Source organism: Eucyclogobius newberryi, unplaced genomic scaffold (assembly GCF_026437365.1).
Source record: "Eucyclogobius newberryi isolate DKJ021-1_F unplaced genomic scaffold, fEucNew1.0.hap1 SCAF_1, whole genome shotgun sequence".
Classification (NCBI taxonomy): Eukaryota; Metazoa; Chordata; class Actinopteri; order Gobiiformes; family Gobiidae; genus Eucyclogobius; species Eucyclogobius newberryi.
In genome coordinates, this window is record NW_027315723.1 from 37,882,034 (window position 1) to 37,897,682 (window position 15,649).

Here is a 15,649-nt window from a genome sequence, read left to right on the forward strand (position 1 = left end):
ATAGGGTTACTCAAACACCCATGACTCAATCAAATCACAACTTTGAATACGCTAACGATGAGAAAACACCATTGTAACAAGATTAAAAGCTCATTAAAGCTGACTTTGCACAATATGTCCCCTTTAAACACAAAAACATTGCAAATCTCCTTAGACACTCTTTATGTTGCCTAATTTATTGACAATATTATTACTTCATAGATATGCATGTACCTGAATATATACCTTTTTTTATTTCTAATTCATTCTCAATCAACTGTAACTCACCCCTAATTGTGTAGTTTCAAACTTTCTGCTGTTAAAAATCAACAATGTTGTGCCCTTGGAGGTGGTTATCGCTGCTGTTGCGATTTTAGGATTCACAAAAATAAATTGAATTGAATAGTTTTAGAGATGTTGTCAAGTGACACAATCGTACCTCTTTCTCTCTGTCTGTCCCTTTCTCTGCTTGTTAGCTCAGTAATGGACTCCTCTTCAGAATGGCCAGCACCCAGCGGCGTGTTCACTGTGCCAGATGCTAGCGCTAAGTGCAGTGTGAACAAGAAAGGCTGCGCTAACTCCAGTGATACAAGCAGCAGGATAATAGACCTGCAGCGTGAGCGAAGGTCCTGAGAGGCGGGCTTTGGGATGGAGGGGGAAATCCTCTGCTCTGCTTGTGCCTTCAGTGTGCACAAGATCGAGTCAGTGATTAGACATGGCCCAGAACTCGTCACATCAAGGTCTGAGAAGCATTTAAGGAGTTAAAAGACAAAAATAATACCTGAAAGACATAATCATACATTTGTTAAATACGTTTGTAATTGTAGAGTTGGTAGTTTGAGTTTAAGTGAAGTGAAGGAATGACCACATACTCAGTCTGATTGATTAGTTGAGAAAGCAGCCAACAAAGGATTTATTTGCATCTTAAGAGCTTCAATGTACATGTAATCCTATTTTTGAGCATGAAATACTGAGTGCATATTAATTTGAATTAGAAACATGCACAATTTGTTAATGACACACATCAAATTAGAAGCCACTGTTTGGCTCCATTTCTACATGTATGACTCAAATGTACCGTAGTTCTCCTGAAATGTTGACTCTCCCAGTGGGCATAATAACCGTCTGCCTTTCACCGCTCTCACGTACAAAACTCCTCTATGCTTCTGCGTTCTTCCCTGTTACACTCATTTGTTTGTTTGATTATGCAACTTTATGGATGAAAAGGACTACATAAACTGTTCCCGGCTCTGGCCCACTTCCTAATCACACTGTTATTATGAGAGTCTCCAAAAAGAATCTAGATTTTCTGTGTCGCTTACTACATGATTGAGAGTAGCAATTAGAGACTTAATTAGCAGCTATCACATTGGCATACATACACACACACTCAGACTGCCATAATGAAGCAAGGAAAAACAGTGCGCACTTCCCTATAGCTGCCAGCCTCTGTGTTGACTCGATAGCGTAGTATGATGCAACGCACGTTTTAAGTGTTTAATTGCCATTTAAATCCTCTATGTAATTATATGGCCGGAATGCACACATCCATACCAATGCATATACAAGAGTCCAGCTGCACATTAGGCTTTCTGTGCCTTTAATCATCATTCCAAATGAAGAGGAAATGGCGAGGAAACACACATACGCAGGGATAATGGAAAAAGGACTGATTTATTTATTTTTCTTAGCTGATGATGTACTTAAAAAAGTTAGTACTAGAATGATAAAATGCCAAATAAAACTTACTCACTTGCTTGAACTACTCTGTACTATTAGTAACATACTAGTACATACTGTACTACAAGTACATAAACCCTTGTATTATTATGTTTTATGCCACAACATCACATGAATAATTGTGCTGCTAATTGACTCATTTCAACATGTTTCTTCCCCCGCTGCTGCCAGTAGAGAGTGGCAGATACATTATCTAAGCAACAACATAACCTTGTCCATATATATATACATTATTTTATAGAAAAATATATTTATACATTTAAAACATTCTTGAAAAGTGTGTAAAATGACATTTATGTTACTGCTACAATTTAAGCTGATCCTATTACCAAGGCTTTTTTTTATTTTACTACTGCTGCATTGTTAATTCAGTTTTTAATTATTCAAATGAGACTGGCCGTCTGTCTTAGCGCGGTTACAGCTGTGATTGGTCCATGCCTTTAATCTGACAAAAGCACACACATGTAAGTGAAACGCCAGGCTCCAGTGGCGGTGGCTGTGAGTTTTCCAGTCTCCACATGTGTCTACATTAAGCAAACCAGATCAAATGCTTGTTGCTCTTTGGAGGTTTTTGACACATACAGAGAAGAAATAAAGCAAACAGCAGGGTAAACATAAAAAGAAAGCAGCCAGTATGAAAATGGAGACACTAACGATGAGAGAAACTAAACTAAACTCGGAGGAAATACAGTGGAAAACGGTCTAAAAGCTAGCAGTTCATTCCTCAAATATTTCAATTGGTCCATGGGTTCTCGTGGACATTCTTATAATTAATTATTCTAAAATGTTGGAATTGGAGAATTTATCTGGAGAATCTGGTTTATGAGTTTATAGTCTTAATCCCCTTCAAATAAAGACCTCTGTAGAAGGCAATACTGAAGCAACAATGTTTTATTTTGTTTGTTTGTTTACATGTTTATGTGTTTGCAGAGCTGCAGTTGAAGGCCTTGGAGTTGAATAAGACTCTGTCCCGTAAAGATGGCACTCCAGACAAAAGCCTGAGCCAAATGAAAGAGGAGATCGCCGCCATGTTAGCTCAGATGAGAGCGCGACAGCTGGGAGGGAAGAGAGGCCTCGCTGATCAGGAGCTGGAGTAAGTTCATACACACACAGGGACATACAATTTATTCCTTATTGTTAATTGTTGTTAACACAGTATCCATAAATTCATATGCATATCTTTTTCCTCACACCATAAATACATATGGGTCACTCCTACACAACACCAAAACCATCACATTGTTGTCTCCCACTAGAGCTGGACACAGATGTTGTTTTCCTCAAGTGAAGAAGCGGTCTCTTTGTCTCTGTCTTTTTATTTGAATTTGTGAAATATGCTACATAAGATATTCACAGTTAGGGCAGGGCGGCTGCTAGACATTTGGGTGCCCTAAACTGAAATGCTAAGCAGACCCCAAACTCTTTGAACGTTTAAAAAATGTGTAGGAGTTTGATGTCAATAATACAAGCTTAAGTTTATCATCATTGGTAACATCAGGAAAAAGGAACACGAGGAACGAGAATTACCAAGGGCTCAGAAAAGAGCTGGACAAGGCGAAAGTGGCGCCCGTGGTCATTGAAGCACTCGGGGCAGTGACCCCAGAGGGGGAGGAGTGCCTCCCATGTTTCACTGTTGGGATTGTATTGGGCAGGTGATGAGCAGTGCCTGGTTTTCTCCACACATACCGCTTAGAATTTATACCACAAAGTTCAATCTTGGTCTCATCAGATCAGAGAATCTTATTTCTCATAGTCCGGCTCCTCTCCCAGGGTTGCTCTGTCGGGCTGAACGGGCAGGTCGGGAGTTCTGTTCGTCCCAAACTTCTATTTAAAGATCCCATATCGTGCTATTTTACCCGTTTCGTAGTCTAAGGGTACATTTGATCATGATAAGTGTTGTGCAACACCCATAACATAATAGTTATAAAATATCATCCATATCTTGGACCCCGCTCACAAACCCGGAAATGCAAACGGCTTGGTTTGAGATTCGCCCCCACCCTCGCGAAGAGCGATCTGCCTCCCCCGACCACCCCATGACGTAGTCTCAGCGTGGAGACGGTGGGAATGTAAACAGAGGCCTAGCTACCCAGCACATGACACAGCGGCACATGTCAGCGTCAGCGTTGGAACAAAAGAAGTAGCGTTTGAAGCAAACTGTGCCTAAATTGCAGCGATTCCTCTCGAGTGCGGGGGGGCAAAATCGACTTTTCAGAGCTTTTAACCTTCTTACATTGCTATTTGTGCTTCATATATGTACCCAGAGTGTTTTTTTTGATTGATTCCCGCAGTGTTTAGCTATATTACAGACTATCTCCTTTCCTCGAATCTCCAAACTGACGGGGGGGTGTCTACAAGACCGCGTCATAACCACAGGCACGCGTCATCATCCCCCCTCACCCTTGGGCGGGGGAGCCAGATTGCTCTTCTCAAGGGTGGGGGCGAATATCAAACCAAGCCGTTTGCATTTCCGGGTTGGTGAGGGGGTCCAAGGTCTGGGTGATATTTCTTAACTATTATGTTAAGGGTGTTGCACAACCCTTATTATTATCAATTATACACTTAGGATAGACTACGAAACGTGAAAAAAAGCATGTTATGGCACCTTTAAGGATTATGGAGGCCACTCTGCTCTTTGGAAACTTAAAATTATTTTGAAACCTTGGCCAGATCTGTGTCTTGCCACAATTCTATCTCTGAGCTCCTTGGGCAGTTCCTTGGACCTCATGAGTCTCATTTGCTCTGATGTGCAATGTGAGCTGTAGCTTACCGGTTTATAGACAGGTGTGTGTCTTTTCTATCAGTTTAATTAAACACAGCAGGATTCCAATGAAGGAGTAGAACCATCTCTAGAGGATCAGGAGAAGTACTTATGACCATGTGATATTTTAGTTTTTCTTTTCTAATACATTTGGGGGACAAAATATACATTTCTGTTTTTTTCTTACATTAATGAGAAATACATTTTTTTTTTATTCAAGCAAATGGCTGCAATAAAACAAAGAGGGAACATTTCAAAGGGGTCTGAATACTTTCCCTACCCAAATAATGTGGTGAATATTTTCTGTGCCACTGCATTGTTCTTTAAATTTGTTAATAGTGATCATTTCTCTTTTGGTGCAGAAGTTTGCTCCTAAATTGTAAATTTCTTCTGTGCGTTTATTCAAATTGCAAATTTTTCCAAGGCACACTTGGCAGTGGCAAATCAAGGCTCTAAACCACAAACAAAAAACTGCATAGTTGAACATTTGTTAGTAGCTCAATATTTAGCACATTACATCTAACTATTTCAGCATTAATTAAGACTTTTAGGATTCATCGTCCTCTTCTTGACAGCCCCTTATGTCTGGAGACTTTTATTCCAGACGGTAACAATTTGATTTGTAAAAGTTTAATGATCTCTGTGGAGATACAAAAACAAGTGTGTGCCGTTATACAGTGCATATTCTCAAAATAAAACTGCTATTGTTATCACTGAGCTTCTTGGATTGTAACATTCCCTTAGGCTTTTTAGAAATTGTCCTATCAAGTGTAGACTGAACACTTTTTTCTTACATTTTCCTGGCACTTGCTTGCTCCCCCTTGCTTGACTTTTTATCCTTATGTGCATCTCTCCATGTCTCTCCCCCATGGCAGTACTTTTAATTAACTGTGCGACCTCGTCAACATGTAATACAAGCGAGAGACAAGCGAAGGATGGAGTGGAATAGACAGGAGGAAGAAAAAGTGTGTTTTAACATCAGCAGAAAATATGGGCTCAGGGGCAAAGAAAATATAAGAGGGAACAATGTCAGATGAAATACAGCTATTAAAGCTAAAGGAAAAGTGAGTGATGTTCTAAGGGAAATGTGCGGACTATTAAAGGTTCACTCTGTCACTTTTCTTTTGCTTGTCTCCATGGAGGTGTTATTGCATCAGTTCAATTACTCATGTTTTTATTGCTCAAAACACCTCGAAAAACGACTTACTCTGAGTAGAGTTGCCTCTCCACAGATCTGACCTGTAACCTGCTGGAGTCTACATGGAAAAATTAAGATTATTGCCACACTGTGCAATAATATTACAGACGGATAAATCACATTTCCATGGAGACAAGCAGGTGGCAGAAAAGCCAGAAAAGCTCTGTAGTGTTTATTTACCGTTGTCGACGTTCACTTTGATCAGTCACTTCAGTGTTTATTTTACAGAATCTATCTCAGTTTTTTCAACACGACGGTTAGATGCCCTCCAGTTCTGCAGTGAAATTGTCGCTGCTTCCTCCAATGAACTATAAAAATCTAAATAAATAATTGAATCGTTTGGTAATCTTGAGTCATATTGCAGTTATTATTACTACACCCATCTACAGCGAGATCCCGACGTGCTCACCAGTTTTCTCTATTGCTGCCATTAATAAACTCTGTCATGTTTCACTCGGCATTAGCACATGTAGACACCGCTCTCCCTCCCCGTCCTGGCCCATCCAAACACACATGTGCGAGTGTTATGCCACCCCAAAGGTTTTACACTGCTACACTTCACTCTAACTCCGCCTCCGGGCTCAATACCAGAGAATCTGCAATTTCGCGCCAGCGTTTCGACATCAGATCGCAGTGATTATTATGTCGGAGCGAGTCACATTCTGGCGTCACGTGTTCAATGGGGTTAAATAAGAGCTGGATACCGTGAAAATGTTCATATTAGTTTTATTGGTTTTGCAGACTGGCGGAGGAGCTGTACCAGAGAGTCAAGAGGATGTTCGGAGACCCCCATCAGGCCACGGAAGATCTCAAAGCTGAAGTATTCTTATCATTACGTTTAAGTCATTTTACAGCTTTTGCCTATAACATAACACGTAGATACAGTTCTTGATTGTTGTATATTATTTACGAAGTTACTAAGGCGATCCCACTGCATACATGTGTGATAAAACCATGATATTTGTACTGTAAATTCAAATTTGATGATATTTGCCTCCAACATCAATTTAAAACAAGAAAAAAACAATGTACTCCTCATGTATCAAGTTTAAAAGACCTGTTTTTGTGATAATGCATGATTGACACAAAAAAGGACTATTTAAAGGTGAGATTGTGCAAATTTACACACATAGTTGCAGAATGCAGCAGAATAAAGCTTACTATAACATGCATGAATCACTTTAAATACAAGACAGCATTGCTCCGGCAATCGCCATTTTCACTGATTCTTGATACGTTCTGCACTTGCATAGTTCTCACATTCTAATCAGACTTAAATCAGTGATTGTGATCTGCAGCTCTCCATAGGCCATCGGCATGATGGCAAGAGCAAAGCACTTTGTTGTGATGATGTTTGCAGTTAAGAGACGGAAATCATGTGTCCTTGATTATAACTATATAGCAAACAAAAGACAATATGGCTCCTGTCTGCATTCATTAATTAGATATTTGTGAATGTGTATTTATATTTTTAGATCAAAGAGAAACTTTCCGACCACGAGGGGAAGCTCAAGGAGGCTCAGGAGCTGCTAAACGAAGCCCAGGGGAAGACGCGCACGGCTGGGGCACTCTCGCAACAAAACCATGCCAACCTCACCGCACTGGAGGTACTATTCATCCAGTTACTCTAACACATCGATACAACAGGATATTTTGTAGCTGTATTATCCATTGATGCTCAACAAAAGTGCACACGACTTATTTTCACAACAATTCCTCCAAGGTCATGAATGGCATGTCTGCTTTAGTATGTATTCAGCAATGTATACTGGTTAATCTTTTCAAACACTGTTTTCTTGCACTTATCTATAACAAAAGTCTTATCCGGGGGGACGAAACAAAGGGTCATTCATCACTAAGGTTATTGTTTTGTTACAGCATGAAAGTACAAGGTTTACAGAACATTTTCATCTTTACATCTCCCTGTTGCCTCCATGACCGTGAAATACTCCTTCAAAGAAAAGCTTCTAAGAAAAGAAAGCCGAGCACACACACTTTACAACACATTTCTAATAAAACGTACTAATTGTGGCACTCGACCTCTCAAGTGTTGTGTGTCCTTTCAAAGATTGTGGAGCCGGTAACTTACGTTGCCTTACATTTCTCCAGAGGAAGCGTAATGCTGTGGGTGAAGTCCAGCAGATGACACGGGATGTTCTGGGAGAAGGAGAAAACCTTCTGGTGGAGGCCAATAATCTCTCAGACGACATCAACAAAGGACTGGAGGTACTGTACAGCTGATGGTGCTGCTGGAGGTACTGTACAGCTAATGGTGCTGCTGGAGGTACTGTACAGCTGATGGTGCTGCTGGAGGTACTGTACAGCTGATGGTGCTGCTGGAGGTACTGCACAGCTAATGGTGCTGCTGGAGGTACTGCACAGCTAATGGTGCTGCTGGAGGTACTGCACAGCTAATGGTGCTGCTGGAGGTACTGTACAGCTAATGGTGCTGCTGGAGGTACTGCACAGCTAATGGTGCTGCTGGAGGTACTGCACAGCTAATGGTGCTGCTGGAGGTACTGCACAGCTAATGGTGCTGCTGGAGGTACTGCACAGCTGATGGTGCTGCTGGAGGTACTGTACAGCTAATGGTGCTGCTGGAGGTACTGCACAGCTAATGGTGCTGCTGGAGGTACTGCACAGCTAATGGTGCTGCTGGAGGTACTGTACAGCTAATGGTACTGTACAGCTGATGGTGCTGCTGGAGGTACTGTACAGCTAATGGTGCTGCTGGAGGTACTGTACAGCTGATGGCCCTGTTGGAGGTACTGTACAGCTAATGGTGCTGCTGGAGGTACTGTACAGCTGATGGCCCTGTTGGAGGTACTGTACAGCTAATGGTGCTGCTGGAGGTACTGCACAGCTAATGGTGCTGCTGGAGGTACTGCACAGCTAATGGTGCTGCTGGAGGTACTGTACAGCTAATGGTACTGTACAGCTGATGGTGCTGCTGGAGGTACTGTACAGCTAATGGTGCTGCTGGAGGTACTGTACAGCTAATGGTACTGTACAGCTGATGGTGCTGCTGGAGGTACTGTACAGCTAATGGTACTGTACAGCTGATGGTGCTGCTGGAGGTACTGTACAGCTGATGGTGCTGCTGGAGGTACTGCACAGCTAATGGTGCTGCTGGAGGTACTGTACAGCTAATGGTACTGTACAGCTGATGGTGCTGCTGGAGGTACTGTACAGCTAATGGTGCTGCTGGAGGTACTGTACAGCTGATGGCCCTGCTGGAGGTACTGTACAGCTAATGGTGCTGCTGGAGGTACTGTACAGCTGATGGCCCTGTTGGAGGTACTGTACAGCTAATGGCGCTGTTGGAGGTACTGTACAGCTAATGGCGCTGCTGGAGGTACTGTACAGCTAATGGTGCTGCTGGAGGTACTGTACAGCTAATGGTGCTGCTGGAGGTACTGTACAGCTGATGGCCCTGTTGGAGGTACTGTACAGCTAATGGTGCTGCTGGAGGTACTGTACAGCTAATGGTGCTGCTGGAGGTACTGTACAGCTAATGGTACTGTACAGCTGATGGTGCTGCTGGAGGTACTGCACAGCTAATGGTGCTGCTGGAGGTACTGTACAGCTAATGGTACTGTACAGCTGATGGTGCTGCTGGAGGTACTGTACAGCTAATGGTGCTGCTGGAGGTACTGTACAGCTGATGGCCCTGTTGGAGGTACTGTACAGCTAATGGTGCTGCTGGAGGTACTGTACAGCTGATGGCCCTGTTGGAGGTACTGTACAGCTAATGGTGCTGCTGGAGGTACTGTACAGCTAATGGTGCTGCTGGAGGTACTGTACAGCTGATGGCCCTGTTGGAGGTACTGTACAGCTAATGGTGCTGCTGGAGGTACTGTACAGCTAATGGTGCTGCTGGAGGTACTGTACAGCTGATGGCCCTGTTGGAGGTACTGTACAGCTAATGGTGCTGCTGGAGGTACTGTACAGCTAATGGTACTGTACAGCTGATGGTGCTGCTGGAGGTACTGTACAGCTAATGGCGCTGCTGGAGGTACTGTACAGCTAATGGTGCTGCTGGAGGTACTGTACAGCTAATGGTGCTGCTACTATGAGTGTCAGGGTCTTTTTTTATCTAACAATGCAGTTTATCTTCAGAGCAGAATTGGTTCTCAAAGTAATTTACATAACAAGAAGGTCGTGTTAAATCACAATCAAAATAAGTCAATCAAAAGCATAAATAATAATACCTCGTCTGTTAAAATTAAGACATTTAATAGAACAGATAAGGATCAATTTCAAAATGAATTATGATCACAGTAATAAACGTTTTTTAATCAAAGTACCGTAATGAAAACACATAAATAAACAGGATTGACCCATTTGGACGTATCTTGTGTTTGCAGGAGTTGGAGGAGATGCAGGCAGAGCTGGGCCCTGTCCACGATCAGCTGGAGGACAAAGTGTCTCACCTCACTGACGGCTTGGGCGGGGGGAGACTGGCCAGTCATGTGACCGAAGCAGAGGATTACGCCCAACAGCTCAATGAGTCTGCTGCGATACTGGACGGGTATGAAGCCCACCACCCATTAGACAAGAACACAAAACGAAAAAACTGAAAAAATGAATTACTGGTCATTCAAATCATGTACAGTAGGGGAAACAATTTTCTAGACAGACAAGCATTTATCTGGCACGAGTTTGAGTCTTTAAACCAACACATTTAAATCACTAGCCAGCAGATGTATAAGAATATGAGAACAAAAAACGAACTAGCTTGGGAAATATTGTCCGACTAATTACAGGCCCAAAGCACAATCTGTTGTTGTATTGCATCATCTCCAATTCACCTTTTGATTATATAAATGAATGGATATTACTTTATTAACATGTCATTTAGATGCCTGGCTTTATACTATTGCGCTATACCATTTGTGTGGACATTAGCTATTATTTCTACTCTTCAATTTAAAGTTTGAAGATCACCTTTTTGGCATTTCGGAATTACTTCCTTGAGAAAAGTTTATATAATTGAACCATGTTTGAATACGCCACAGAACGTTCACATCCAAGGTTTCAGTTTGACCGTCACACAAAAGACAAATTAACTACAAATCTTAAAGGTGCACAATATTGGTGACATTTCTTTCGTTGTCCTGTCATCTGTCAGCATTTTGGCCGAGGCTCGGAACTTGTCCTTCAACGCAACTGCTGCATTCAAGGCCTATAGTAACATCAAAGCCAATGTCGATGCTGCGGAGAAAGAAGCTAAAGCTGCTAAACAAAGGGCCTCGGAGGCGCTCACGTTGGTAAGAAAAAAAGACATGCACTTATATTTCCCATCTCACTTTTAGATTGTTGTGCATGAATGCAATATCTACCTCACACTCTACTGCCCCAAAGTGCTGAAGAATTTCAAAATAAAATGTATATGGATGAAACTCAAAAGAGAGATAAATAATGTTTGAATTTAGTGTGTGGATTACCATATGGTTCAGTTTTTGGGCCGATTTTATTTAATGTATATGCAAATGACATCTGCGAAGTATCTAAAGTAGTTTTGTTTGCTGATGATACAAACATGCTGGTGTCAGATGAGAATGTACAGCAGCTATCGCAATGGAAATGGATCAAAGTAAACAATGGTTTGATCATATTAAGTCTAAATAAATGTACTTGTAAATTTGGGTGAATGCAAGAAAGAGCAACTAAAAAAAATGTCTTGGTAAAATAATGGATGTCAAGATTTTTTTGGGGACCTCACAAGCTGTTCGAAAGTATATCCATCAAAGCATATACATCAAATCACTTCATTCATGCCCTGTACAATTCACTTATTCTGCCATATTTATTATACTGTTTAGAGGTCTGGGAGAAGTGCATTACAACTACTGCGTATATTACAGAAACCAGCTGTCAGAATTATTCATAATGTCAGTTTTTATGAACATACTCATCAATTATTCTTGTATTCAAACCTTCTCAAACCATTGTCGGATTTGAAACAGTACAGATATGATGTTTAAAGCTTGTAGTAAAGTGACACATTCAGTCCATGTTCAGAGAAAGGAATTGGGGATGTAAATTAAGAGGACAGTTCAATATTAAGATGAGAAAAATACACAGTGAGAAAAAGTTTTTGTGTTCAATCTGTGGCGTGAATATTGTAGAATGGCTTGAATATAGATCTTAAACTAAGTCAAGACATAATACATTTTAATCTGAAGCAGTTTTCAACATTTCTGACAATTTCTTTAGGCAAGGTCAGTCTTTTGTAGAGCACAATTTGTACACGAGACAATTCAAAGTGCTTCAGACAACAGGAAAAAATGCATTCAAATCACAGAAATCACATTACCAGCAATTATACTGACAATTATAGTTTTTTGCATGTAAAGACACCTTAGACTTTACAAGAGTGGTAGGATACAATAACTTTCAAAACTTAAAGCCTACTCCCTTTGAGCATCATGAACTCCATAGTGTATTACAAATGATGTATCCTATGTTTTAAATATAGTTTTCTAAACATATATGAATGCTTTCATGTTGGCAATGTTTTTTTTTCCCTCCATTTTACTGATTATAAAATAAAACAATAAATAAACAATACATGGGACATGGAATGTCACCTCGCTGGGGGGGAAAGAGCCTGAGCTTGTGCGGGAGGTTGAGCGATACCGACTAGATATAGTCGGCCTCACCTCCACGCACAGTTTGGGCTCTGGAACCCATCTCCTCGAGAGGGGCTGGACGCTCCATTTCTCTGGTGTTGCCCGCGGGGAGAGGCGGCGGGCTGGTGTGGGCTTGCTGATAGCCCCTCAGCTCAGCCGCCACGTGTTGAAGTTTACCCCGGTGAACGAGAGGGTCGCGTCCCTCCGCCTTCGGGTGGGGGACAGGTCTCTCACTGTTGTGGCGGCCTACGGGCCGAACAGCAGTGCAGAGTACCCGGCCTTCTTGGAGTCCTTGGGAGGGGTACTGGACAGTGCACCGACCGGGGACTCCGTTGTTCTACTGAGGGACTTCAACGCCCACGTGGGCAATGACAGTGACACCTGGGGAGGGGTGATCGGGAAGAATGGCTTCCCCGATTTGAACCCGAGCGGTGTTCAGTTATTGGACTTCTGTGCTAGCCACGGTTTGTCCATAACGAACACCATGTTCAAGCACAAGGGTGTTCATCAGTGCACATGGCACCAGGACACCCTAGGCCGGAGGTCAATGATCGACTTTGTTGTTGTGTCATCTGACCTCCGGCCGCGTGTCTTGGACACTCGGGTGAAGAGAGGGGCAGAGTTGTCAACCGATCACCACCTGGTGGTGAGTTGGATCCGCTGGCGGAGGAGGAAGCCGGACAGACTTGGCAGACCCAAGCGCATTGTGAGGGTCTGTTGGGAACGTCTTGTGGAGCCCTCTGTCAGTAGGGTATTCAACTCGCACCTCCGGGAGAGCTTCTCCCATGTCCCGGGGGAGGTTGGGGACATTGAGTCCGAGTGGACCATGTTCTCCGCCTCCATTGTTGATGCGGCTGCTCGGAGCTGTGGTCGCAGGGTCTCCGGTGCCTGTCGTGGCGGCAACCCCCGAACCTGGTGGTGGACACCGGAAGTAAGGGATGCCGTCAGACTGAAGAAGGAGGCCTATCAGGCCACTCTGGCTTGTGGGTCTCCGGAGGTCATCGACAGGTATCGGCAGGCCAAGCGAGCCGCGGCTCGTGCTGTCGCAGAGGCAAAAACCCGGGCCTGGGAGGAGTTCGGGGAGGCCATGGAGGAGGACTATCGGTCGGCACCAAAGAAATTCTGGCAAACCGTCCGGCGCCTCAGGAGGGGGAAGCAGTGCCTCACCAACATCGTTTACGGTGCGGGTGGAGGCCTGCTGACCTCGACTGGGGATGTCGTCGGAGGGTGGAAGGAATACTTTGAGGATCTCCTTAATCCCTCAGTCACGTCTTCCGAAGAGGAAGTAGAGACCGGGGACTCGGAGGCTGGCTCATCCATCACCCAAGCTGAAGTCACTGAGGTTGTTCGCAAACTCCTCGGTGGCAGGGCTCCGGGGGTGGATGAGATCCGCCCTGAGTACCTAAAGTATCTGGATGTTGTAGGACTGTCTTGGTTGACATGTCTCTGCAACATCGCGTGGCGGTCGGGGACCTTGCCTCTGGACTGGCAGACCGGGGTGGTGGTCCCTCTGTTTAAGAAGGGGGACCGGAGAGTGTGTTCCAACTACAGAGGGATCATATTCCTCAGCCTCCCGGGTAAGGTCTATTCCAAGGTACTGGAGAGGAGAATCCGACCGATAGTCGAACCTCGGATTCAGGAGGAGCAGAGTGGTTTTCGTCCCGGTCGTGGAACACTGGACCAGCTCTATACTCTCCATCGGGTGCTCGAGGGTTCATGGGAGTTTGCCCAACCAGTCCACATGTGCTTTGTGGATCTGGAGAAGACTTTCGACCGTGTCCCTCGGGGTGTCCTTTGGGGGGTGCTCCGGGAGTACGGCGTCCGGGGCCCTTTTATGACCGGAGCAGGAGCTGTGTTCGCATTGCCGGCAGTAAGTCAGACCTGTTCCCAGTGCATGTTGGACTCGGCCAGGGCTGCTCTTTGTCACCGGTTCTGTTCATAATTTTTATGGACAGAATTTCTAGGCGCAGTCAGGGGTCGGAGGGTGTCCGGTTTGGGGACCACAGGATCTCATCTCTGCTGTTTGCAGACGATGTTGTCCTGACGGCTCCATCAAACCCGGACCTGCAACATGCACTGGGACGGTTTGCAGCCGAGTGTGAATCAGCACCTCCAAATCCGAGGCCATGGTTCTCGACCGGAAAAAGGTGGCTTGCCCTCTCCAGGTGGGTGGGGTGTCCTTGCCCCAAGTGGAGGAGTTCAAGTATCTCGGGGTCTTGTTCACGAGTGAGGGAAGGATGGAGCGTGAGATCGACAGGCGGATCGGTGCAGCGGCTGCATCGGACTGTTGTGGTAAAGAGGGAGCTGAGCCGAAAGGCAAAGCTCTCGATTTACCGGTCGGTCTACGTTCCTACCCTCACCTATGGTCATGAGCTTTGGGTAGTGACCGAAAGAACAAGATCGCGGATACAAGCGGTCGAAATGAGTTTCCTCCGCCGTGTGGCTGGGCGCTCCCTTAGAGATAGGGTGAGGAACTCGGCCACACGAGGGGAGCTCGGAGTAGAGCCGCTGCTCCTCCACGTCGAGAGGAGCCAGCTGAGGTGGCTCGGGCATCTGTTCCGGATGCCTCCTGGGCGCCTCCCTCGGGAGGCGTTTCAGGCATGTCCCACCGGGAAGAGGCCCCGGGGAAGACCCAGGACACACTGGAGAGACTATGTCTCTCGGCTGGCCTGGGAACGCCTCGGGATCCCCCCGGAGGAGTTAGAGGAAGTGTCTGGGGAGAAGGAAGTCTGGGAGTCCCTGCTCAGACTGCTGCCCCCGCGACCCGGCCCCGGATAAAGCAGCAGAAAATGGATGGATGGATAAACAATACATCACATAGCAAAATAAACTAATATAGTTTGCATTTATTCAAGTTCAGGGGGTTTTATTGCTTGAAAAATACCTTGAAATGTTTTTAGTAGCATCTCCCGCTTGTGTCATTGCAGTTAGATCTAGTTAAGTCTAATAGTTAAGTCTAATGCCATACTGTGGAACACATGAATAACATCTCCATGGTGACAAGCAGGAGCAGAAAAGTTACATCCTCTTCACCTTGACCTTGGGCAGTCCATAAGCATTTGGAGATGTTTTGTATTATCTTCACTTCTTTATGTTTTGACCTATATGTCTGTGCACTGTATTTAAAATAGTAGCAGCACTCATCTTTAGCCTCATCTGCTTCTTTCTACTTTTTAATTGTCTCATTGTGTTTTTTCTAATGCTGCAAGTGTCACTGTTTGATTTCATTCATATTCTTTTCCTTTTCATTTTCCTTGAGAATTTTTTTTTTTCCAATCACCTTAATTACTTGTCTTTTTTGTTTATTTCTGTTCATTTAGTGTTCAGCAGCACAGG

At 44.2% G+C, this 15,649-nt stretch overlaps 1 protein-coding gene across 4 annotated transcripts in view; it reads left to right on the forward strand.

The window, feature by feature from the left end:
- lama2 (laminin, alpha 2) overlaps positions 1-15,649 on the forward strand; it is a 230,871-nt gene that overhangs the window by 178,202 nt on the left and 37,020 nt on the right. For all 4 annotated transcript variants that reach the window (XM_072445577.1, XM_072445583.1, XM_072445592.1 and 1 more), the window contains 6 exons: positions 2,650-2,812; positions 6,420-6,498; positions 7,154-7,285; positions 7,788-7,904; positions 10,046-10,209; positions 10,810-10,948. In XM_072445577.1, the coding sequence (XP_072301678.1) occupies positions 2,650-2,812; positions 6,420-6,498; positions 7,154-7,285; positions 7,788-7,904; positions 10,046-10,209; positions 10,810-10,948 (794 nt within the window). The remainder of the gene's footprint in view (positions 1-2,649; positions 2,813-6,419; positions 6,499-7,153; positions 7,286-7,787; positions 7,905-10,045; positions 10,210-10,809; positions 10,949-15,649) is intronic.